Here is a 26420-nt window from a genome sequence, read left to right as displayed (position 1 = left end):
GCACGACGACACGACCCTTGAGCACCACGGTACGATTCGACCGCGACGGTACGGCCCTTGAGAACGACGCTATGGCTTGAACACGACTGCACACGACTCGAGCACGAAGGTACAAGCGAGTGTGGTACGCTGTATGTACTCCATTCGCTGTGAAGGTGTGACGGTAGGTAAGGGGTGAGAGTGGTGGAGGTGTGGAGGGAGGCGTGATCTAACAGCCAGGTGTAATGGAGTGTACCAGAGCAGCACAGGCGGGTTAGTGGCGTGGCCAGGTCAGGGGTCAGTCCCGTCCACAGGGTTGAGGTCGTGTGGCGTGGCAATGCGCGACGCGTTCACCTCCCACAGCCGCCGGGGCTCTGTCTGGAAATCTGCCACGAGAGAAATACATACACGGTCGAGGAAGCCAAAAAAAAAAAAAAGTTATTTTTCCCAAACAAATTCATCCAGAGGTGAAGAATAGCATTCACTATACATTATTGCTATTTAGCAGATATCTGTCAATGATGTAAGGTGTACCGAGCCAGTACTGCTTATCAACACAGAGGTGTGGGTTCAGCTTCGATTAAGGGAGTCCTAAGATTTCCAGTCCCCGATTGCACGGCTGTCTGCCTCCACTGCTGGGTCAGGTACCGTCAGGGATGAGATATAGCTGACGGTGTCAGCGCACAGATCGGGTCTGTGGAGTGGCTGACGTCAGCAAGACTAGAGGACCTGAAGCGTTGATGGCTGACGAGTCCAGCCTAGTGTGTGTGTTGAGGTCCACCGCTGGTGGCTTGCACAGGACCTCGAGATCTGAGTCTTATCTTCCAAGAAATTCTGACACAAGGACGAATTTGGGGAACGTCTGGATTTCTGTCTGTCGTGGCAGTGGTCCGCAGTCTGGGTCAGGTCTGGATGGTCCGGGGCCGTGGAGACAGCAGGTCTGGATGGTCCGGGGCCGTGGAGACAGCAGGTCTGGATGGTCCGGTGATGGAGCGGAAAATGACTGTTTGTTTGCTGGATTGGTTTGGTTTTCTGAAGTCATGAGAAAATGTTGTGGCCAATGTGAGCGTGTGATCTGTCTTCCTTTCTCTTCCAGTGGGTTTGGGGAGGCGATGACAGGGGTTCTTGTGCTGGGTTTGAGAAGACGGTCTTGGGAGATACTGGGAAGTAAAGTGAGAAAGGTGGATTGGGGAGAGGAATGGGGAGGGGAAAAGGCGTGGGGAGAGGAAGAGGTGTGGAGGGAGGAAGATGTAAGGATAATGTAGTCGAGGAGGAACACAAGTGTGGAGAGGGATGTGGGTCGTCTTAGCCACACAACACTCGAGTGACCACCTTGCGTGGAGGACCCTGGCTTGTGTTGGTCCTAGTGTTGCCGCAGCTGGAGGTCCAGTAGGTGGATATCATGCCATCGTACAGAGTCGTGAGGAATGTGTGTATCACATGTAGGCCGCTGTACCGCTTACTACGGCTGTACCGGAACCAACTCGAGTTCCACTACAGAAAGCCAGGATTATCACCACGACGACTATACGTCCCTCCCAACAAATGACAGTCGTAAAGGATGAATTATGTGATCTAGAACATATCTAGGAGGAGCCCTGCCAGTAGAGGAGGAGGATCTGACCTCACTGAGGCAGTGGATGTACGTGGAGAACAAGGAAGTAAATCACAATCTTGGGGAAAAGTATATAAAAGATGCATGAAAATCTCGCGAGGGAAGAGCAATATGTAATGGATGAAGGTGAGTGGTTGAGAGAGGGAGGGAGGGTGTGTGTGTGTGTGTGTGTGTGTGTGTGTGTGTGTGTGTGTGTGTGTGTGTGTTACTGGATGGAGCTGGAAGACTGCGTGAGGCACAGATAAGTCTGTGGGACGAGCACAGTTCTGTGGATGATGGAGTAAGAGACGCTGGTGTTGGTGCGAGATGATCCCGGGTGCCGCCACAGCGAAGAACACAGATACTGAGGAAAGAAATATTTGCCTATCCAACAATACATAAGTGCAAACATTTACTTTTATTTCCCCCAACATTGAAAATCATGTTGCATCAATATGTGATGATTTTAACAACAGTTATGATAATAACTTTACGTCCTGTGATTTCTTGATGGTCTCCACCCTACTTCCCTGTGCCCTTCCACCCAACAACCGTACCCTTGGCTCAGTCTTCCTCTCGTAGTGATATCACTTTGCTTTCTGCTCCCGAGAATTGGCTGTTCGTGTGTCTCATTAGCCAGACCCTACAATACTCGGCAGGCCAGTGTGTGTCACGTGGAAACTTGTAAGTACAACAAGAGACTGTCTTAATGAGAACTCAGCTCGAGGAACAGATGAAACCCGCCAATATTCCTCGAAAAGACACAGACAACACAAGCTATTACTTAGGAGAGTCAAGTAGGTTGCTGACGCTACCCGAAGGACCTTCCGTGTGTCCCGCGGTCCCTCACATCTGCTCAGGTCTTCATCACGAAGGTAAACAACGTCTTGGAACATGATAACAACCGGAGCCGTAGCACAGCCCGATCCCTCATGGGTTATATCTTACGCTTCACACAAAGGTCGAATTTTAACCTGTGTACAGATGATGGCTCCGTCCAGGACCTGCAGGTGGGAACAAGCTTGGCCTGAGGGCCTCGTACGAGGTGGATCACTTGAAACAAATGAAGAATAAAGTTCATCAGAATGACAAATACGAAGCCACGTTCTCAATCAACTTTTTAATGAAATTTTCCAGAAGTAAATCATATTCTTCCAGCAGTGGAGTAGCGAGATGACATTTGCTCAAGGAAGCATGTCTTCCCAGGGTGTGTGCGGAACTCCTCGAGGTGCGTGCTGAACGTTGAATTAATATTCATACCATCCAGGGTCTTAGATATGAGTTATATACCAAAGCAGTGTCCAGGAAAATCCTATTTTGCAGTACTTTCTGAAGACGTCGAGGGCTGTCGACAGTACTGATATAAAAAAAAATAAGATGACATGTAACACTGTTGACCCTGACCCATCTGGAAACATTACCCTCAACGAAGTCTGTTCTCCTCTTTACGAAAATCTATGTAGATACAAGTGGCAATTATGAAACATATATGTAAATACTCAGCAGCCTTAAAGGGTCACACACTGCTGGTTAGACTAGAGTTTTCTCTCCAGTAAGTGGAGATTATACTGGAGAAAATAGCGAGGTCTTTTCTTCTCCACGCTGAAGACTTAAATGATCTTCATGCAAATCAGGGGAAACTAAAAGCTGAAGACAAGCCAACTGCGCTTCTCCTCAGTAATTTGTCTCAAATGATGGTCACGTTCGGAGGAGCAAACGCATAAACAATGAGTTTGTTTTTGGTCCGATGTTCCAGGCAGAGATACCAGACCCAGTGTGGGTCAGAGAGGGGTTTCCAGACCTGATGTGGTTCAGAGGGGTTTCCAGACCTGATGTGGTTCAGAGAGGGGTTTCCAGACCCATGAGGTTCATACAGAATGAGTTTCAAGACCCCATGTGGTTCATGGAGGAGTTTCCAGACCAATGTGGTTCATGGAGGAGTTTCCAGATGCATGTGATTCAGACAGGAGCTTCAAGACCCATTTGGTTGACAAAGTTTCCAGTCTCAATTGGCTCAATCAGAGAAAGAGTTTCCAGACCCATTTCGTTCTGTCAGATGGAATCTCCACAAGTCTGAAATTCAGACAAAAGTAGCATCCAGACCTGTGTGGTCCAGTCAAAGGGAGTTTCCAGACCAGTATGATTCATTCAGAGTTTGTAGACCTGGTGGGTTTGGCTGGGAGTTTCAGACCAGCGTGATTTAGCCAGTACGCGTTTCCAGAAGAGCCATATGTTTGTCCAAATGATCGATCTTCCAGATACGATTGGTATAGTCAGGTAGAGTCTTCTGACTCATGTGGTTCAAGATTCCAGTAAGTCTCTCCAGACCCAGACGGTTCTGTCAAGAAGGGTTCACAAAACTCACGTGCTCCACTCAAAGTTTTCCAGACACGTGTGGCTCAGTAGCAGGTTCCAGAGCTCGTATGGTTTAGGTATAAGGAACTTTCCAAGGCCGTGTGGCTCAGGCGCAAAGAGTTTCCAGGTCTGTTCCGTTAAGACGAAGGTAATATCCAGGGAGTGCCCCGACCCACGCGTTCCCAGAGCCATCAGCCAGGGAGAGAGAGAGGGAGGGAGAGAGAGAGAGAGAGAGAGAGAGAGAGAGAGAGAGAGAGAGAGAGAGAGAGAGAGAGAGAGAGAGAGAGAGAGAGAGAGAGAGCTTCCAGAGCCGGGTCCTATTCCAGTCTTCTCCAGAATGTGTCCTCGGCCCAGGAGCTGCCGCTGGATAATGATGCATGGGGCAAAACGAAAGTCTGGAAATACTTTAAGGGAGGAAATGGTTGGTGCTGGAGAGTGCAAGGAGATGAGCAGGAACGCTAAATAGAAGAAAAAATATATATGAAAGAAAAATTTGGAAAGGATACGAAGAGAGGGACTGAGGAAACGCGTAATGAGGAGAGAGAGAGAGAGAGAGAGAGAGAGAGAGAGAGAGAGAGAGAGAGAGAGAGGATATCCCAAGTTACTTGTGTCAGTTTTCTCAATTTTCATCCACCAACCACCATGACCTCGAACCGTATGACCTGGCCCTCCACCTCACCCGCTCCCGTGTGTGTCTCTCTCCTACACTCGCTTACGACCTGCCTCCGACGTATCCTACAGGGCTTACGGACGTCGGGGCGACCAAAAAAAAGTCGTCCAGTCGTAATAACTTGACGGAAGGTGATCGTACATTAGGCTTGGAACTGACGCAGGAAAACCAAGTTTACAGGAGACGACGAAGCCCTTGGATATACTGGCACCCACACTCTCGTATCCGGACTGGACTACAGTATATATACATCATGTCTCGTATCCGGACTGGAATACAGTGTATATATATCATGTCTCGTATCCGGACTTAATTGGAATGTTTTCATCAGTAATCATAGAAATCACTATCATCACAGAACATTAGGAAAAAGACAGTTTTAACCAATTTCAGTATATGAATAAATAAGAGAAATTTTTAATAAAATTTTATAAACGAAATTGTTAATATTTGTATGTTGCAGAACGACATTATGTAATTACTTTTATATATGAATCAGTTACCTCAGGTGTGACACATGAACCACCATACCCCCAGTCCCTTGTCTCCACTACGATACCCCCTAGTGCCTTTCCCCACTACGATACCCCCTAGTGCCTTTCCCCACTACGATACCCCTGGTGCCTTGTCCCCACTACGATACCCCCTAATGCCCTGTCCCCACTACGATACCCCCTGGTGCCCTGTCCCCACTACGATACCCCCTGGTGCCCTGTCCCTACTACGATACCCCTAGTGCCCTGTCCCTACTACGATACCCCTGGTGCCCTGTCCCCACTACGATACCCCCTGGTGCCCTGTCCCCACTATAGCAAGACAGTTAACAACAACACACCGTAATATAACCTTTACTTACTCTACTTCCCCTCAGTTGATACGATAATTCCCTCACTCGTAAACACATTATCAAACACCAAAATAAATCTTCAAAATTTCCATGACAGAAAAATACTTTATGATCTCACCTTAATAATATCTAACAGGCTAATTACGTCATTGTAAAGACGAGCTGAAATCCATCTAATGATCGTTGCATTAAGCTTTTTGCGTCATTAAGAAGGCTTACATATGATGACCTGAAGTGGTTCTTGCATCTTCACTACGCGAGTCTCCCATAATTGCCCTAATCTATCTTGCCAACACTACTTCCTCCAATTATTATCACTCAGATTTATCCGTTCTTTACTTTTATTTTCCAGGTAAAAACGACTCTTCTTGCCTTCTGAACACCTGGAACACGATGGTACGACCCTTGGCTATGACGGCCTGGCCTTTGACCTGATTCTTAAGGGTCAGGTCAAAGGCCAAGCCATCATAACCAAGAGTCGTTCCGTCGTGCTCAAGGGTCGTAAACGAACATGAAGTACAACAGCAACATGGACACTTGAGGTTAATTAGATTATAGAAAGAATTAAGATAAGAACTGCTTGTTATCTCTCGTGCCTCATGATTTGTCTACTGTATTGCCACCCCTCACCCCAAGTTCTGACAGACTGTAGCACCCTCTTCATGTTGACTACACATCATACCCACTATGGCTTCCGTGCGACATCTGGTTCAACTAACTTTAAATTGCAATATTACCTCCAGGATATAGATAAATAGTTATAACTTAGTTATAAATATCTATCACTTATATCTATACCAAGGGGAGTAACACCTTTGATTTATAAAGAGAAATATATGATTCCGGGGCTTCCTTCTCAACCACGATGATCTATACGGACAATCGTCTTGTAAGTATAAGTATAAGATGTGCGTCTGTTGTGTAGTGAGACGTTTGCTTCATGACTGTGACAAGTCGCACACAAGTTCATCTTCAGAGCCAAGACTTGTAAGGACGAAACACCTCCCTCAGGTCAGAAAAATCTCGACCAAGATGATGGTGATGGTAGCAGTGTGCTGGCCCAAATCGCTCTCATCCATCTTGGTGGTGTTCGAGGCAGCAAGTCTTGTGATGCCTTAATGAGGAGGTGAGGGTGGGTGTTGCCTCTGGCATGAGGGAGATGTTTTAATCATGTGGGGCGTCTGACTGCGATGCCTCGGTGCGTCAAAACCGGTTTAATTGGGACCAAACTCCTGCGCTTTGATGGCTGACTGTAGCATTAGACGCCCCTGGTATTGTTGGAGAAATTCATGGTTCTCACATCTCTCTCTCTCATTATCTCAGCAAGCAACAGAGAGGCAAGGTCAGTATCTCTCTCTCTCTCTCTCTCCTCACTGCCTTCATCTTCATCTTAACTTTATTCTTGTACTGATTCAGAGGTTCACCCAAACGTCGTCGTATCACTGTGATGCACCAAGTCTTCACTCTCTTGTATACGTGATTCATAACAATAAGGTTCTCTCAGTGACTGTGTCCAGTTCCTCACTATTTCTAGACTTTACATATGGCTCATAGAACATCTACTGACGATAGACTTCTAACTACTGACCATAGATTCCTAGCTAATGACGATAGACTTCTAACTACTGACCATAGATTTTTTCATTGATTTTTCTCACTTCCGGTGAATATAGATCTTCAATAGATAGCAATTCTATTCCTTTTAAAGACTGTGTGACCATAATGATGGCAGTCGTCACTGGGTTAAATTACCCGGTGTGTTTCCTGATGATGGTTAGTGTGATGACCGGTCGTCCCTCAGAGCTGCTGAGAGGGTCAGGTCAGGTCACTCATGTGGGAGATAGGGTGAGCCAGAGTCACACCAGTGGGAGACCAGGTCTGGCCTCACTACAAGACATACATGACCTGTGGTCGGTGTACTGGCTTGGGAGGGTACAGTACATGACCTGTGGTCGGTGTACTGGCTTGGGAGGGTACAGTACATGACCTGTGGTCGGTGTACTGGCTTGGGAGGGTACAGTACATGACCTGTGGTCGGTGTACTGGCTTGGGAGGGTACAGTACATGACCTGTGGTCGGTGTACTGGCTTGGGAGGGTACAGTACATGACCTGTGGTCGGTGTACTGGCAGTACCACGAGTTAGTACCACCTTGGTAATGTAAACCGGAACCATATTACATCCTGTGTCTCAGGACTGCTGGTCTTCATGCCACATTCAAACTGAACAACCAGGACGGTCCAAACTACGAGTACACTGACTTAGAACTTCCGTAGAAGAGGACACATGGCATACGTGTGCCTAACTACATCCATCTACCAGATACACTGAGGGAATGAGATTACCCGCTCCACTATAATGACATGGTTGCAAACTGTGGATAATGTAATCACATTGTCGTCTTCATCGTTAATGATTATCCAAGTCAAACTTCGGTGGTCGCCATCAGGGTGGGTCAGGGTGGGTCAGCCACTAACCCCTGACCTCCCACGTGGTCGCCATCAGGGTGGGTCAGGGTGGGTCAGCCACTAACCCCTGACCCCACGTGGTCGCCATCAGGGTGGGTCAGGGAGGGCCAGGGAGGGTCAGCCACTAACCCCTGACCCCCCACACAGTGTCTCTCCTCTGTGGTAGCACGAGCTGGTTGTGGCGGCGGAGGCTGGCGAGCAGACGGTGCACACCATCGTGCATGTCACTGTGGTCGACGTGAACGACAACCAGCCCTACTTCCTGGAGAAGGAACTCCAGGTGACCGTCGTCGAGGAGGAGCACGCCCACCTTCCCGCCACCATCGCCAAGGTCAGTCACACTCCACAGTCACGCACCGGGGGAGGGGGGGGGGGGGGGAGGTCAACTATTGTGTCAGGATAGTCGTTCAGGTCATCAGGTATGAGAATGAGCACAGAGGGCTGTTAGGCGGGGTTCATGGAGGGGTTTTGTTGGCTGTCACGGATATGTGAAGTGTTTGAGTCATCTGTTGTTACACAAAGTTGCTGTGGACCAGTTCATACAGGAGAGAGAGAGAGAGAGAGAGAGTGTACACTAGGACACAAATTTAGAATATCTCAAAAATATATATTGTATACTATACTGTAACTATAAGACTATGTATTTTTATGATGTATTTTGTGTGTGTTGTAACTGATAATTTGCATTCTTTTTCAGCATTGTTAACATACTCTCATTTGACCGTTTGACCCCGAGAACTACTGTTCCCTAATCAGTCCAGGTGTCACTCAGGGGTCATGTGGCAGTAAGGTCAGGTGTCACATACCGGTATAAGACTAAGGTCACGGGAAAAGTTAAGGTCACAGCACTTGTTCTTACTCAGGTCATTTTTTTCACTGGATATCAATGAATGGAGGACAGAGGTCACGCGTGCGTGGGGTCACCATCCGGCACGCATGCGTACACGACGGCTTGAAAAAAAAAAAAAAAAAGGGGGGGAGAGTGTCAGAGTGACCCACGGGGGGGGGGGGGGGGGGGGGGGGGGGGGGTTATATCACACACGCACGACTGGCTGCGAAAGTGAACAGGTCGGGTGTGAAATGCCTATCGAATCTGTACTTTAACTTTAAAACAAAAAAAGTCTCAGTGTTATTGTAATGTTCTTAAAGTTTAATGCTGTTTTGAATGGTCAATATGAGGGCGTTGGCTTCACTTGTACCACTAGATCCAACACCAGCAGTATGATGGGCAAATCATATATTATTACCGATACATACACTCATTGAGCATATAGCATATATTATTACCGATACATACACTCATTGAGCATATAGCATATATTATTACCGATACATACACTCATTGAGCATATAGCCACTACGTAAGACGATAAACTAGTGGCCATAAAACATCTCGACATATTCACACAACGAAAAGAAAATATAAAAATGTTTCGAGACGCGGGTGTTGCGAGAAACGCTACTGAAATTCTTATTGTGATTTAGTATACATGAGCGGCAAACCGTCGCATGTGTGGGATTCAAAGTGGAAATAAACAGACACATAAAGTGTTATATAATGGAGGAAGGAATTCATAAATCATCGAGGGATGGGGGGGTGATGGGGGAGCGGAGTGTGTGAGGTGGATTAATGTGGGTTGCGGGAGCCGTCATGGCGTCCACGGATGCGAGTGTTTACCTTGGGATCAACATAAAGATATCTGCTCGCCTGGTGTTTGTCCTCTCCCTAGTGACGTTTGCGCTAACACAAACATTCGTGAGCATCCGTTAGCTAACAAAACAGTCTTACAGTGCTGGGAAACAAGGGGTAATGTCCTGGAATGTGTGTGATCACTGAGTGGCTAGACCGATTAACGGCCCTACGTAAACATCTGGACGGTATTTCTCCCTTTGTAACCTATTCGACACCTGACAAAAACAATGGCCAGCGGATATTTTACACTTCCTCAATAACAAAAACAAAGCCATAAACACGGACAATAGCAACTTATTTCTGGTTGTGGTAAAATAGAAAAAAAAAAGGGGAAATAAGTTCCACGTGACCCGCCACAACGGGTGGACGCGGGGAGGGGGGTTCGAAGGAGTGGAAATAATTCTTATTGGGTGTAGTACGTGCGGCCAGCACTGGAGTGGCTACTGGCCAGTACTGGGAGTACTAACCAGTACCAAATGATGGTGGTACTGGTTATTACCAGTAGTAGTAGATTAATTAAACGATGCCTAATTGCATTCCACAAGTCAGCATTACAACCATTCTGAAAATCCGTTGATCATAAACTTGATTATTTCCAAATACAGTTCACACACACACACACACACACACACACACACTGAGGCCCACATACATGTAGAGAGGGAGTGAGACATAGCAGTGGGGAGAGAGTGTGGGGCCAGGCGCGGTGTTCAACAGGGAAATGTTTGGCCAATCTGTAGCTGTGCAATTTTTGTTTTTCATCCAGTTATGTCAACAGGGAAAACAGGTCCGTTAGCGTTGGGTCCAACCAGAGAAAAACAGTGAATAACTGACCAAAAAAATAATTACATTTCGCCATGAATATTGACATGTATACGTAACATTTTGAAGTTTGAGGTTGATATTATGATTAATTTACACATGGCGCCTCTCCGTGGGAGTGGGGCTAGACGGGATAAGGTTCCTCCAGTAATGAACCTTCAGCTTTTGAGCTCTTCTCGCTAGGTTCTCCATCTCTCCTGCACTATGACCAGATATTTAAATTATCGATTTGTAGTGGAGGGGGGGGGGGGGGGGCGGATAACGACATCCTCCAAGCCATTATTGCATTATGTGTGAGCAAATCATAACAAAAAGTTCAATACTCTTTACATACTTCGGATTGGGCGTTACAGATCGCGTTTCAGAGTCATATGAACCTCGAAACAGGGTTCATTTGAGATCAAATCTCTAGAACAAAGCTTTTCCTTATTTTGGGGAATACGAAATTTGTCTCCAAATCCATTAGATATATACTGTACTTACTGTACTGCACTGTACTATACTGTACTTACTGTAGTGTACTGTACTGTGCTGTACAGGGGGGTTCGTTGTAAATATAAAACCACCACACATCTACTCAAACCACGTCCTCGCCTCGTTTTCCAAGGCTACACATTCGTCGCTGTCACAAGTCGAAATGAACCAGAATAATCCCATGAATATTTGATATACTTTTTCCCATTTTTCATCTCTGTTGTAAGTCTTAATTAGATTTTCCTTTTCGTGAATGGGGTCTACTGATAACCAGTTTAAGTTACTATAATGTTTCCACCGTTCGCTTGTGTTGCTGTGTTTATATCATTGTCTTTCAGCACCTAAAAAGCAGTTAGGCAACACTTTATTTTGGTCGTAACTTCGATCATAACATTTACAATAAACGCTCTTAATGACGTCTCTCTTATTTACGTTTACATAACAGCATCGTAATAACGGAGTTTCATTTATAGTAGGGGGTGGAAGACTGGGTCCTGAAGTGTTTGGGGGTGGAGGGGAGAGTTTGAAATATTAAAGAAGTTTTGAAGTATTAAATGGTGGGAGAGAGGATCCTGAAGTGTTGGATTCACTCAAAACAGAATTATGAAAAGTTTGAAACTCATATTCTGCCTCAGATGAATTGCCTGAAGCAGTGTAATTATTCATTCAGGAGAGTGGCGTAGCTTCAGAATTAATGATAGCCTGAACCACTTTTCTCTCGCGATGATGTGACGGTCGTAAACAGATGCGTTACGTGCCTTTCTGGCATGTTTATCTGGGTATGGAAATGTTACGAGACGTGGTCAGAAGAGAGGACCACAGACGATGGCGGAGGAGGGGACCACAGACGTGGGCGGAGGAGGGGACCACAGACGTGGGCGGAGGAGGGGACCACAGACGTGGGCGGAGGAGGGGACCACAGACGTGGGCGGAGGAGGGGACCACAGGCGGGGCCGGAGGAGGGGACCACAGACGTGGCCGGAAGAGGGGACCACAGACGTGGGCGGAGGGGACCACAGACGTGGGCGGAGGAGGGGACCACAGACGTGGGCGGAGGAGGGGACCACAGACGTGGGCGGCGGTGGGACCACATACGTGGCCGGAGGGGACCACAGACGTGGGCGGGGGTGGACCACAGACGTGGGCGGAGGAGGGGACCACAGACGTGGGCGGCGGTGGGAGTGTATGTAATGCATTATGATGGGGTTACACCAGGTTAGGGCCTGGGGTAGATCATCCCCTTCATCATGTATGCATGTATTCATACAGACCCGACCTCCGCTCCGTCACAGGTGTGGAGGAGGTGCGTGACGCCTGGGTTACCGTCGCTACGGGATGCAGCCTGAGCTCTTACGAGTTCACAGACCCGGATCCACAGCCACACAAAACAAGTGGTAAACAACAACTTTTCTACGTGACGAAATCAAATCAAGAATTAAATATCAAAAATATTGTACAATTTTTTTTTTTTTTTTTTAGAAAAAACAACTTGGAAAACACTATGTAAAAAGTCTATGTGATTGTGTCTGTAAAATATGTATTGTTTTTGGAACATTCGTTCGGTTGGTAATGTGTGTGTGTGTGTGTGTGTGTGTGTGTGTGTGTGTGTGTGTGTGTGTGTGTGCTCAAGGCTTTCCAGGGGTAGGCCTACATGCCTACATGTGAAAGCTGTTCCTGTGACCTCTACACGATGACCTACCGAAAGAGGGTGTTTATCACCCCCCCCCCCCCCCCGAAACACAGTGACCCCATTGGCGTCCTGGTGACCCCCAGACCACAGTGACCCCTGCCAGTGCCCTGGTGACCCCCAGAACACGGTGACCCCTGCCAGTGCCCTGGTGACCCACAGACCACAGTGACCCCTGCCAGTGCCCTGGTGACCCCCAGAGATGACATCCAGTCAGCGAGGTCAGGACGCCAGACCGTCCTGCCACCTTGTCCATGGCCCAGCGTGACCTGCCCACGTCATACATGCAATCAGGAAACCCCGAGACCCTGGCTCGAATACCTTGTACTAACACGGGGCAAGACAGTGCTCTGCCCACTGGGAAGGTGTATAATGCAGGTGTTGTTAATTCGTCCCACAAGAAAACCATCAACGTCCACAACTCTGGGGGTCAGATGTGGTAGTAGTTCTCCCAGGCCACCAGCCGGTCGTCCAGGTCACCAGCCGGTCGTCCAGGCTGGGTTGTGGTCATGAGGTATGCATGACACCCCTGCCTGTCATGCATGCCAACTGGGCTGTCATGCTATGAGCGGATGATCCATGTGTATGTTATGTATGGCAATACTGTGCACATCCTCATGGGTATTTTGACCACATTGTTACCATATTTTCACAAAGGCCAATCAAGCAGAGGATAATAGAGAAGCTAATGGACTAATTTGCATAGAAATGAGCATGTGTGTGTGTGTGTGTGTGTGTGTGTGTGTGTGTGTGTGTGTGTGTGATTACTATTACGGGCGGGAGAGAGTCCTATATTCATGTTGGCCGTCTTAACCCTGTATATGTGTGCCATGCCTTTACTCCTACCCCTAAGCCACATAGCTCGACCAGCCCCGAGGGGACGATGAACAGCTGGGTTGACTGTGGGCAGACAACCGCGCCCAGGAGTCGAACCTGTGTGACGTCACATCTGGACTTCATCTAGTCACCCCGACACCACAATGATAATTATCATCCACCATCCACTCATCCACACAACCCTCCTCATCCACCCCCGCAGTGTCGTGGCTACGGCTGCCATGCGCCCTGCATGGTGATGATGTCTTTGGTTAAGACTTCTTGATCAATGTCGTCCACAGACACTGCACTGCTGGGGGTGACCACCATGACACACACCCCGCCTCCCCCCCCCCCACCAGTACATGTTGCATAGAGAGGGGGGCAGGTGTACACAGGGGCCCCTCCCAGCATGCTGGGGGGGGGGGGAGGTGTGGCCCAGCAAGTCTCCCTTCTGGACGATACTCAACTACGACACGACCCCCCCCCCCTCCCCGCAGCACACATGTTATGTCTGATGTTCTATGATACAAGGAAAACGTATTCAATGTGATATATATATATATATATATATATATATATATATATATATATATATATATATATATATATATATAATAAAGTTATGTGTCGTGTACAGGTTGTGGCTAGGGACCCAGATGGTGTGGACGAGGAAGGTCTGGTGTATAGTGTTGGCGGCGACGGTGTGGACGACCACTCCCCTAGCGACGCTTACTTCACCATCAACCCTCACACCGGGGACCTCCTGCAGCTCAGGGTGAGTCTTGATGCAATTGTGGGTAGTGACCACAACACTCCTGCGGTGCTGACCCCTTCCTTACGACGATTGTGATGGTGAGGTTCCTGCTGGATAGGGGGACGCCACCTCACGCGAGGCAGTGTGAGGGTTTGTTGAACTTGCATGTACGGAAGTCTGGACTCTGGTTCGTCTTGTGTACACCTCAGTAAGATGCACTTCGCCATATCCATATCATCCTGTATGGCACTGTTGCTTCTATATGGCTCGGCAAGAGCCGGAAGTTGATCTAATCTATTCCTACTATGTTCGCTGTGTGGCGCGGTGTCCAGCTTGCTGTGGTGGTGAGGGAGAGAGAGCCACGAGGAATCAACAGTCGTTGTGGTGATGTTCGATGCAGTAACGTAAGGTAAGCTGATATCCACTATCTTCAGGTCTGTGATAACGACTGGCCCACTGCTATCTGGTCTACACAAACTACTTTCGTGAACTGGAAGTGTGATCACTACCAGGTCTGTGTTGCTAACGATCATTTGGTAACAATGAACGACAGGAAACTCGCGTCTGCATGGCGTCCACACAGAGCAGGATTGTGGACACCGGTGTGGTGCAGCGGGCGAGGCCAGCCACTGTGGCAGTAAACATGAGTGGCCACACACCAGTAACGTGGCCGGCAATAAAACCGTCCTCGCCGGGCCAGCAACTCCCACCCAGGCCTCGTCAGCACCTTCTCCCAGGACGTTTGTCTGGTCACGGTAGGAGGGCATGTCGCACGGCTCAGGCGCTCTGGTGAGCCTTGTGGCTGGACGATCAATCCCCAGGACAGTCCCTACCACAACCAGCGGTGGACAGCCCCTACCACAACCAGTGGTGGTGGTGGACAGCCCCTACCACAACCAGTGGTGGTGGACAGCCCCTACCACAACCAGTGGTGGTGGTGGACAGCCCCTACCACAACCAGTGGTGGTGGTGGACAGCCCCTACCACAACTAGTTGTGGTGGTGGAGAGCCCCTCCTACCACAACCAGTGGTGGTGATTGTGGTGGTTACCCAAGCAGTAATCCTTCCTCACCTCACCAAAGTATAGTCTTGTCAATCTGACTCTGAATCTGCTTTTGATTTTCTCACGCACGTCTCTTGAAGTAGAACTTAATTCATTATTCATTTTTTCAGTAGTCTTTGTACCTGTTGTCTGGAGGGAAGGTATCTCTACTTAAAAATACGCACATTCGAAGTATGGCATTAAAAGTAAACCCCCGAAATGATCTACTTAAATACAGTCACGAAGAAAATCCTTCTCATAATAGTTTCCTTCTAAGAGAAGGAACAGAAGATCTAGTCCAGGATCTCTGTGGCTCCATCGTCTGCTGTTGGCGCTACCTCGCTAAGGCGGTAAACAGTCCCTGCTTCCTTGACCTCCTCAAGTTCTGTAAGGGGATCACCTGCGGATAAAGACTTCACCCTCGAATCTCTCTCAGCCTCCACCAGGGGGAATGGGGGATGTCATGACGTCACTGTCTCTGGGGGTGAAGGTTGTGATGTCAGTCTCTGGGGGGCTGGGGGATGGAATGTCATTATTCACACAAACTTTGCCTGGACGGGTCATTGTAAATTCCCCCCTCCCTCTTTGCCCATCCCTTCTATATCTTTTTACACGCTCAGGCTGTAAATCTAAGTTTTTACTGATACAGTTTGGACTGCCACTGTACTTACAGCTGTAAATCAAAACTTTTGGGTTTATTGTCGTTGTAGGTGAAACCATCCAGTCGTTTTTTCTTGCGTTTTCTGTTTCGTGTAACACCAGAGAGGTTAGTGACGTCACGTGTAACACCATGACGGTTTACTGTGGTGGACAGACGCGGGATAACGTCTCCTGTAAACACCGTCTCGCTGTAGGTCGGGTCTCCTGGAAACATCGTCTCGCTGTAGGTCGGGTCTCCTGGAGACATCGTCTCGCTGTAGGTCGGGTCTCCTGGAGACACCGTCTCGCTGTAGGTCGGGTCTCCTGGAGACACCGTCTCGCTGTAGGTCGGGTCTCCTGGGAACACCGTCTCGCTGTAGGTCGGGTCTCCTGGAGACACCGTCTCGCTGTAGGTCGGGTCTCCTGTAAACACCGTCTCGCTGTAGGTCGGGTCTCCTGGAAACATCGTCTCGCTGTAGGTCGGGTCTCCTGGAGACATCGTCTCGCTGTAGGTCGGGTCTCCTGGAGACACCGTCTCGCTGTAGGTCGGGTCTCCTGGGAACACCGTCTCGCTGTAGGTCGGGCCTCCTGGAGACACCGTCTCGCTGTAGGTCGGGCCTCCTGGAGACACCGTCTCGCTGTAGGTCGGGTCTCCTGGAGACACCGTCTCGTTGTAGGTCGGGTCTCCTGGAAACATCGTCTCGCTGTAGGTCGGGTCTCCTGGAGACACCGTCTCGCTGTAGGTCGGGTCTCCTGGGAACACCGTCTCGCTGTAGGTCGGGTCTCCTGGAGACACCGTCTCGTTGTAGGTCGGGTCTTCGTGTAAATACTCCAGGCAACGTCATATCATTCCAGGAGAAGCGTGAGCTTCGTAATGGCGTCATGAATAAGCAATCACCTCAATTTACTGTCTTGTTAAGGTGATGAAACACACTTCTCAGTAGATACGTCCATCCCTCTAAGGGAAGGCACTTATGTAAATTGCCTTCATGTAAATGGTAAATGTTTCAGACACAGGTAAATCATTCTCTTTCCTTCCCTCAAATATATATGTCCATCTTTAAAACTCTCTCTCTCTCTCTCTCTCTCTCTCTCTCCTGCCGTGATGGGATGACGTCACACCCTAATGTAAGATGGCTCCACATCCCAGCCCCACAAGGGGTGAGATCCTACACCCCCAGCTGGGCCCACCAACGTGTGACGCCTCTCTGGACGCTGGCCAAGCAAGCAGCGGTTACAGTCACCAGTTACAGATTCTGTAACACCCTGGGAGAGTCTTGTAACACACCAGTCTTAAGCTCAAGCTGTAACTAAAAATGATCCATTACTGACCCACTGAGGATCAGGTCGAGGGCCAGCGGTGCCAATGGAGTAGTGAAGATGAGGTTGTAGTGAAGATAGCATTTGATCTGTCCCGTAATATCAGGTCAAGGGTCAGTGACGTCCTGGGTGTAGATAAGACGGGAATGTAGTCAACTTTGAACATGTAAAATATAAACAAAGTAGGAATTACGCTAAATATGTAACATAAAAGGAGAGGAAAAAATATGCCTTATTTAGCAACAATAGGATATACGTGTATGTAGTCGACTGTCTCATCAAACACTTTTGGACCTTTTATTTTCCAGGTTTAAGAATGTTTTTTCTGATCTTTATAATAATCATAATTCCTCTTGCTAATATGACCAGCTTGAGTCTTATAGGTTTTACTATAACATCCTTCATCAGGCCTTTCAAGGCTTTCTTGACTTTTTTATTCCAGCCATTTTAAGGTTCTGAGGAAATGGCCATCTCTCTATGTCTGCCATGACGCTTTGTTCACTTGCTGCCGTCTGACGCTCCATCATGTCTGTGTCTGTCACGTTCTCACTGTCTCTTGTTGTCATTGCAGCCTGTGGACCGTGACCCGCCGCTGGGTCGTGACACCTGGAGGGTCAAGGTTCAGGTACGGGACGGGCAACGGGTCTCACCCTCCCTGGCAGCCGTGTCCAGGGCCTCCAGACGACCCAGGGTCACTCAGGGTCAACATGAGGTCGACCAGGACTCCAGTGTGGGGCAGGGAACATCCTACAGGTCACGGGATCCCAGAATGCCACAAGAGCATCAATATCTAACATCACAAGAGCCCCCAGCGGAGGGTCAATACCCCTCAGTAAAGGACCCAAGTGACACCGTGCCAGGTCAATACTACCAGTCAAGTGAAGGTAAAGTGCCAAGACGGAGGACCTCCTCTTCGTCAGGGGACCTTAGAGAACTGGAGGATTTACTGCCTCAACACCCCATTCTCGAGGCAAATGAAGGCAAGGCAGAGGAACAGGATGAGAGGAGACTTGAGGAGGAGGTGGTGGAGCAACACGCGGGAAGACATGAGGAAGAGAGAGATGTTCTTCGTGGCAAGGATGACCTCATGTCTAGGGAGAAGGTCAGGATCAACCCGGGGAAAACAAACAACGACAAAAGTTTGGAGGAACAACTTAGCTCACCAGAACTTCCCGGGAAGGAAGAACATTTCATAGAGATGAGGGGCAGAGCGCCAGAGAGGAGGAGGAGGAGGATGAGGTCACCCCACGAGAAAGACCGTCATGTGAGGGACGTGTCGGTGGGGACGAAGCAGAACATAAAAGGAGACAGACAACATAGCAGGGACGGAGCTGGGAGACCTTGCTCACCGGAAATATCTTCATTGCCGGTGTCCGGGCCTCACCTTGGGGGTCGTAAAGGTGAGGGGGAGGCTATATCAGCGAGGTCTGAGACTGGGGGGAGCTGGAGCCTGACCCGTGTGCACAGTGACCAACACTCACAGGAAATTCTCTACGCATCCGACAGAGGAAGACCCTCGAAGCTAAAACATACGATGCGGGAGACACCTCAGCAACGTGGTGTTGACACACTTGTGTCTGAGAGAGACTTATCCATACTGAGAGCAAGGGAACGTGGCGTCGATGACATAATAAACCCGAGGGAAAATGTATCTACCGACGTGAACATGACGAGAGGGTGTCACTCCACGTCACAGCTGGCCATGGGTGGCGGCCGACCCCCCGTAACACTCCATCAAGATCACAACACTCGACAGATCAACAGATTCCCGCCATCTATCGACCCACCTCCAGGCGAGGAAGGATTAGGGCAATCCCCACCGCGTGCGTCGTCTCCTGCGGCAGCCACTTCTGCCGCAAGAAGCGAACGTGATCTGTTAAGCGGTTGGGATGGTATGGCCCCAGAGGGAAGCGGGGATGACGGAGGAGGAGGGGTAAGCGAGGCGGCCATCAATACACCTAAAGTGGACAAATTGCCAGTAACCCAGCTACCGGAGGACCGCAGGTACGTGAGGAGGTTCACGCCGGAGGGCGGCGGCTGCTGGGACCTCTCCACCAGACCCAGGGAGGACCTGCGGCACCAGGAGCTGTACGCCCGCGAGATGAGGCGAGGGCGGGTGCACGTGGCGGAGACCGTAGTGACTGTGGTGGTGAAGGACGTCAACGATAACGCGCCCGTCTTCCCCAACGTCACCATCTACGGCGAGGTCCAGGAGAACGGCCCCATCGGTAGGTACCCCCCACACGGCGCAGGAGAACGGCACCGTCGATAGGTACCCCCACACGGTCCAGGAGAACGGCCCCATCGGTAGGTACCCCCACACGGTCCAGGAGAACGGCACCATCGGTAGGTACCCCCACACGGCGCAGGAGAACGGCACCATCGGCATGTACCCCCCACACGGTGCAGGAGAACGGCACCATCGGTAGGTACCCCCCACACGGCGCAGGAGAACGGCACCATCGGTAGGTACCCCCCACACGGTGCAGGAGAACGGCACCATCGGTAGGTACCCCCACACGGTGCAGGAGAACGGCACCATCGGTAGGTACCCCCACACGGCGCAGGAGAACGGCACCATCGGTAGGTACCCCCCACACGGTGCAGGAGAACGGCACCATCGGTAGGTACCCCCACACGGCGCAGGAGAACGGCACCATCGGTAGGTACCCCCCCACACGGCGCAGGAGAACGGCACCATCGGTAGGTACCCCCCCACACGGTCCAGGAGAACGGCACCATCGGAAGGTACCCCCACACGGTCCAGGAGAACGACCCCATCGGTAGGTACCCCCCACACGGTGCAGGAGAACGGCACCATCGGTAGGTACCCCCACACGGTGCAGGAGAACGGCACCATCAGTAGGTACCCCCACACGGTGCAGGAGAACGGCACCATCAGTAGGTACCCCCACACGGTGCAGGAGAACGGCACCATCAGTAGGTACCCCCACACGGTGCAGGAGAACGGCACCATCAGTAGGTACCCTCAGGATCGTTTGATAGTGAATATGTTAGGTAGAAGGGCGGTCATGGGTTGTGACTGGGTCTCCAGTGGTTGTAGGTCTTCAGTCTGAGGTCTTGGTGGTCAGTGGCTGAAGGCTGATCGTTACTATGAATCGTAGGAACCACCTCGTACCACCAAAGGTTACTGGGGTAGTTAATACATCAGAACTACAATACAATCCATCAAGTTGTAAATTCCCAACCCGACCTAACCTGACGACGTACCCCACTGCTTTAAACTTTGATCCTGAACACATAACACAGCTATACAATGTCAGGTGGTCAACCACCCTGCATAAACTTCACTGGCTTACAATCCTCTCTCTCTCCATCCATACAGGTCCGGTAAGTTAGGCTATTAACTACCCCAGCAGTTTACCAGGTCACACACAACCCAGTCATCTTGTAATCTCTCTCGTACACCTATGTACCAAAGGTCACACATGTAGATGTAGCGTGTATGGTCTAAGGACTTTCTTGAACACCTGAATCATACGTTTGATTTTTTTTTCTTCGGATGGTGGTTCCAGACTTCTGTGGTCGGCCCGAACGACCCATCAGTGTGGAAGCCTACAGCTGAAACAGCCAACAACCCCCCCTAGGAAATCCCTGACATAACTCATTACTGACTACAGTAATAACAGACGGGGGAAAAAAAATCTGTGACAGTGACGATGACATAAAAGTCTTGGCATATATATTTCTCCTGTGTATGAAAACTCCGACTCTTGCAACCAAGAGCATTTGCGAAATCAGACTCGAGAGCTCACTGGTACGTTCGCTGGTTAAGATGAACTTTACTGCTTCGCCAGGATGGAAGTTTGTGTTTCTTCAGCCAGTCCTCCTTATCTTTACCTCCCAGCCATGTGGGAGTTAAGCGAAAGAATGCTTGTAATGGTTCACTATCATATCTTCTAGTCAAGATGAAACGTTATGATCTGGCTACGTTCAAACGTCGTAAGGGTAAAGTTCTTGACAACACAGTTATTTCATGACGCAACACTGCTACACAGAGTCGAGATTTATTCCAGCCATCACTGATGAAGACGACCAGGGAGAGGACAGCCAGGCTCCCTGACACGCGCCACTCTCGACCCGTCTCATGTGACCTCAGAGCTCTACTATGTACACCGTGCCATGCCTCAGGTGGCATCCAAGAGCTGCAAGCTGTGGCGAGTGGACACCACAAACCAGTAAAATCCACGCATTATGATACGTATTTCACTCTTTGTGGCATCTTACGAACCCCGAGAGTTGAGCATAGACTTGGTATGTCCCTGGGTCGTACACGGGTGAGGGCTGTGGCCTAGAAGAGAGGCAGTCTAAGGCGGGAGATATAAACTGGAATGGATGAAGTTGGTCTTCGTCATGTGACGTCACACCTGGCAGAAGCCCTCATGTAGGTCGGCGCCGACCGTCTCTGAGGGAGAGCTTCCCCTGGGATAGACGACTCCATCTAGCATGTGGCTAGTTCCATCTAGCATGTGGCTAGTTCCATCTAGCATGTGGCTAGTTCCATCTAGCACGTGGCTAGTTCCATCAAGCATGTGGCTAGTTCCATCTAGCATGTGGCTAGTTCCATCTAGCACGTGGCTAGTTCCATCTAGGAAGGATGGCTCAATCTAGGACGGATAGCGCGCCGTCTGGGACGGATGATTTCAGCCTAAGTGGAGAGCTCCATTCAGAACGTGTACCATCCATCTGGGACGGACATTTTCATCTAGAGATAACAGTGACATCTAGAACACGGACCGAGGACGCTGAGCAGGCAGTCACCTTCGTGGGAGGGGGGGAAGAATGGACATTCCCCCCTCACTGTGTTGGGGAACTATAACTAAAGTTTGAGGCAACTTGACTCCAGCTTGAGGGGGAGGGGGACAGCGGGTCGCACGACCTGTGTAAACTTGGCTGGAGAACCTCTCATGTCACGTTCCAGAATCTGGCTCACTGGGAGCGTGTCAGTCGAGGAACTCAGCCAGTGAGAGTGAAGGAGGGAGTGTCAGTATAGGAACTCAGCCAAGCCAGAGTGAAGGAAGGAGTGTCGGTATAGGAACTCAGCCAGTGAGAGTAGAGGTGGGAGTGTGTCGGTCGAGGAGCTCTGCGAATGAGAGCGGAGGCGACGTGTCCCTTCATAAGGTCTGCTAATAAAACTGAGCACTTGTGTCACCCAGGTTATGGCAGATGTAAACAACGTGTCCACCGACGTAACTCGATTTTCATTCCGATCCAGTTATCAGGATATCAACAAGTGATGGTCAGTCTGCTCGCCTCTGTATCCTACACAGGAGGAAGTCTGAGGATCCAGGCCAGGAACGTGGGGTCGTCCCAGACCCTCATGCCAGGTGAACTCCAGGATCCGACTCATTGTACTTGGCGTAACTTCATCATCCAGGAAGGCTGGGTTGTCTCATTCATCTTCGGGTCCAGCCAGAGGAACCTGACCTCAACTTGGCGATCCATACGACCGGATGGGTTGCCTGTATGCTCCGGCAGTTAGACTCGCTGGTGGTACGATCGTTCATGCCAGCGGCTAACTATCCTAGACGATCTGCCACAAGTTGGTGTTGCACTCACAACCGTAGGCTGGGTGGGTGTGCCTCTCTCCCGCCTCGTTCGGTGCAGCGAGATTTCGTGTTCTTTACTGGCGGTGTCGTCGGGCGGGAAGAGAATTAATTAAACTAAATGCATGACGTGCGTTATGATTCCCCTTCCTTGTGTTGTGCCGGGAGGGTGATGGAAACACTGCCTCGTGTTACCACTTACAACGATTAGTTTTTCCTTCAGGTGTTGCTGCTGCTGGTGGATTTCCCAGCGGAGGTGAGAAGTCACACTGTCTTGCGGAGCAGCGGTGGCTCACGGCCCGGTCCCAGCCGCCATGCAAACAAGATGATTGCTGGAAATCGGTAAATAAAAAGTAAGAAAATGAATAAAAATCGAGATGGTTAAATCATAAAATTCTTCCCCTGGGTGTTTTACGAGACCGTGTCCTTCTTACTGATGTTTTCAGACGAACTGGATATCAAGGGTAGGGGCCGGTAGACATACCCTGCTCCTGTATGGTCCACACAGTCGCCAGGTCCTGCTAAGCGGAGTCCTGATTGTGAGGACTCGACACCATCCTCTGAGGATCTGGATCTTTGATGATCCTGTAATTAGAATCGTTGGTCGTCGCCTCCCTTGTGACGTGTCGTCTGACTGCCTTTGTGATATATATATATATATATATATATATATTTATTCATTCATTTTGCTTTGTCGCTGTCTCCCGCGTCATTGGTAAGCATGGGCAGTATTTTCCAAGCACAGCTCCCCATTATAAGGTGGTGGCCAGGATGACGATTTCCAGGTAGCAGTGATCATATGTCAACACTGTGGTGAACTGATGGCAGTTAATGGGAACAATTCTTCAACTGACGACGCGTGATTCTATCCCCCACCTCCACCACCACCAATACCCCAACAAACCGGTATATATCAGCAAATTCGAACCAGTTATTTGTGTTCCTTTCCCAGTACTATGTGGACTGGCGTACAACTGATCCTAAAAAGTAGCCTTTATCGTGGTCTCTCTCTCTCTCTCTCTCTCTCTCTCTCTCTCTCTCTCTCTTTTATGCAATGGTTTATTTGTACACAACCCCAACAGATGGTTGATTGGCTATCTGGGCTTTAGCGACTGCCAGGGTCATTAAGCCCGTCAACATCATTTTGTAACCACCAACGGAAAATCCTTCAAGATACTCACAAGACCATACACGCCTCACTGCATCCTCTGCCTCCATAACACCATCCTCTTACCTTCTATAAGTACCAACAATGCTTTTCTCTCCTACCGCGGCCACAGACCTGTCGGCGTGCGTGGTGTGGGCGTGGGACGCCGACGACCAGCAGGAAGGCACCAACGCCCGCCTCACTTACTCCGTCGAGAAGAACGTGGTGGACGAGCGCTCCGGCCAGGCCATCTTCGCCGTCAACCCCGAGACCGGCCTCGTCCGCACCGCCGTCTGCTGCCTCGACCGCGAGACCACGCCCGAGTACCACATCCAGGTGGTGGCTACGGACGGCGGCGGCCTCAAGGGTGAGTGTACCACCTGGCCAGAGGTCCTGGTGAGGCCTGCCACATCCAGGTGGTAGCCACGGATGGCGACGGCCTCAAGGGTGAGTGTACCACCTGGCCAGAGGTCCTGGTGAGGCCTACCACATCCAGGTGGTGGCCACGGATGGCGACGACCTCAAGGGTGAGTGTACCACCTGGCCAGAGGTCCTGGTGAGGCCTACCACATCCAGGTGGTGGCCACGGATGGCGACGACCTCAAGGGTGAGTGTACCACCTGGCCTGAGGTCCTGGTGAGGCCTAACATTCGGCCAGGGGTACTGGTGAAGTCTGAGAGCTGGCCTAGTGTCATAGTGTGGCCTGCCAGATAGCCTGAGGTTATGATGTGGCTTGTCAGGTGGCCAAGAATCATGGCATGTCCTGTCAGATGGCCTTGGGTCATAAAGAGGCCCACTAATTGACCAGGAGTATTTGGTGTGGGCTGCCAATTGGTCAAGGGTCACAGAGTGGCCTGCCAGTTGGCCAAGGGTCATGGTGGGACCTGTCAACCGGCCTGGGGTCATGGTGTGGGCTGCCAGATGGCAAGGGGTCAAGGTGTAATCTTGTAACTCATAATCCTTACTTGTTTTCATTCATATTCTTTCTTATAATTTTTCAATTTTTTCTACTTTCTCTCTTATCAGCTGTAATTCTTTTCTGCATTTCTGTCAGTAGCTTCTCTGCTCCTATGGTCCCACCTGTGTCACATTCTTGATCTTAAGTTTTAAAGCCCAAAAATTTTTCTTTACCTAGTTTTCTGTCTTATGACAGTCTCAAGCTAAAGATAATTTTTTCACCGATTTAAATCACTTATTGTTTACTACAACCTAGTTAGACCTGATGACGACAATACCCTCCACATTGAACTTCACATAAAACTGAGAATAACCCCCCACACACAACTTCATTCCATCACTGTCATCTTTCCATGTACTTGAGTATATTAATAAGAATTATGAATGGAGTTTGGCCAATAGTTTGCTGATGGCAGGATCAGCTGCCTATTTGTAATAAGAGGTAAATACTATTTTCAGTTTTACAGTTGATATTTTTCTCACAGACCTCTTATATCCAATTAATTCCAATTCAACTTTTCATTCATATGTCATATTTTACAATGACCAGGAGAAACATCCTCTATACTTGTTACCTCTCACAAACTGGACACAGGCATCTTCCTCCCTTTACATCTAATGCTATACATCCACTGCTATATTTATAACTGCAGCTAAGTTAATAAGAAATATTCAATTAAGGAACCATTTATGCTTTCTCCTTCCTTACCTGATTTACAGCACTGCCGTGATAAAGCTGTGGTGTGTCTGTCTTTTCCTCAAACATGAACTGGGCTTAAATCCTCCAAAACCCCCTTGATGATGCCTGTATGTTTAGAAAAAATAAATGAATGAAAAATAAAAGCACAAAATTTTTAAAAATAAGCATCAAATCACTTAACATAAATAAATCATAAAAACTTATCAATGTAAGCAACTTCATTGTTAAAGCAGGGGTAAAATGAAGAACTTATGTATAAGGTTATAGTTATGTCCCTAAGTAAACTGAATATTATCTGTAATTTCATGCCTGTATGTGTGTATGTGAGGGCACTGTCATGATACATGAATGAATATTCACATAATCCAAATGCCTCTGTGTGAACTTCATGGTACATAAATGGATGGGATGAATGTGTGTTCATATAGTGGTGGCAAGTAAGCACAACATCCATGAATGCACCAACAGGTACAGGTACAGTGGTGGTTCGGTTAATGGATGTGAATGACAATTCCCCGCGGCTGACCCGTGACTTGTGGCAAGTGGAGGTGGATGAAACCTGGGGGGATGGAATTCCAAGTAATGATACCCTCCTTGAAATCTCAGCTGCTGACTCGGACACCTCTAACTACTTCTTCTATAGGGTCAGTAGTCCACAGCCTCATCTACCAAGTCAGTCTCATTTATTTCTAACACTTCAGTCTACAACTTCACCTTCCAGATCAGACCTCCTTGTTAGTCTCCCAATTTATATGCTACTTTACTACTGCATCTGCATTTGTAGGTCAATCTACAACATTTAATACCCCTCTGGCATGCAAATAAACTAATTCACCTCCACTGAGTCAGATTCAACTACTGCCACATCAGTCTACCAATCCAGGGGC

At 49.1% G+C, this 26420-nt stretch overlaps 2 protein-coding genes across 7 annotated transcripts in view; one reads left to right on the top strand and one right to left on the bottom strand.

The window, feature by feature from the left end:
* The window catches only part of LOC139746260 (uncharacterized), a 224400-nt gene that overhangs the window by 107779 nt on the left and 90201 nt on the right, over positions 1-26420 (bottom strand). For all 4 annotated transcript variants that reach the window (XM_071657291.1, XM_071657294.1, XM_071657290.1 and 1 more), the window contains one exon: positions 25543-25638. In XM_071657291.1, the coding sequence (XP_071513392.1) occupies positions 25543-25599 (57 nt within the window). In that variant the 5' untranslated portion in view covers positions 25600-25638. The remainder of the gene's footprint in view (positions 1-25542; positions 25639-26420) is intronic.
* The window catches only part of LOC139746258 (putative neural-cadherin 2), a 92930-nt gene that overhangs the window by 41073 nt on the left and 25437 nt on the right, over positions 1-26420 (top strand). For all 3 annotated transcript variants that reach the window (XM_071657287.1, XM_071657288.1, XM_071657289.1), the window contains 5 exons: positions 8079-8243; positions 14045-14182; positions 17734-19390; positions 24010-24243; positions 26002-26177. In XM_071657287.1, the coding sequence (XP_071513388.1) occupies positions 8079-8243; positions 14045-14182; positions 17734-19390; positions 24010-24243; positions 26002-26177 (2370 nt within the window). The remainder of the gene's footprint in view (positions 1-8078; positions 8244-14044; positions 14183-17733; positions 19391-24009; positions 24244-26001; positions 26178-26420) is intronic.

This window comes from Panulirus ornatus, chromosome 64 (genome assembly GCF_036320965.1).
Source record: "Panulirus ornatus isolate Po-2019 chromosome 64, ASM3632096v1, whole genome shotgun sequence".
Lineage (NCBI taxonomy): Eukaryota > Metazoa > Arthropoda > Malacostraca > Decapoda > Palinuridae > Panulirus > Panulirus ornatus.
This window is presented reverse-complemented; position numbering and strand designations above follow the sequence as displayed.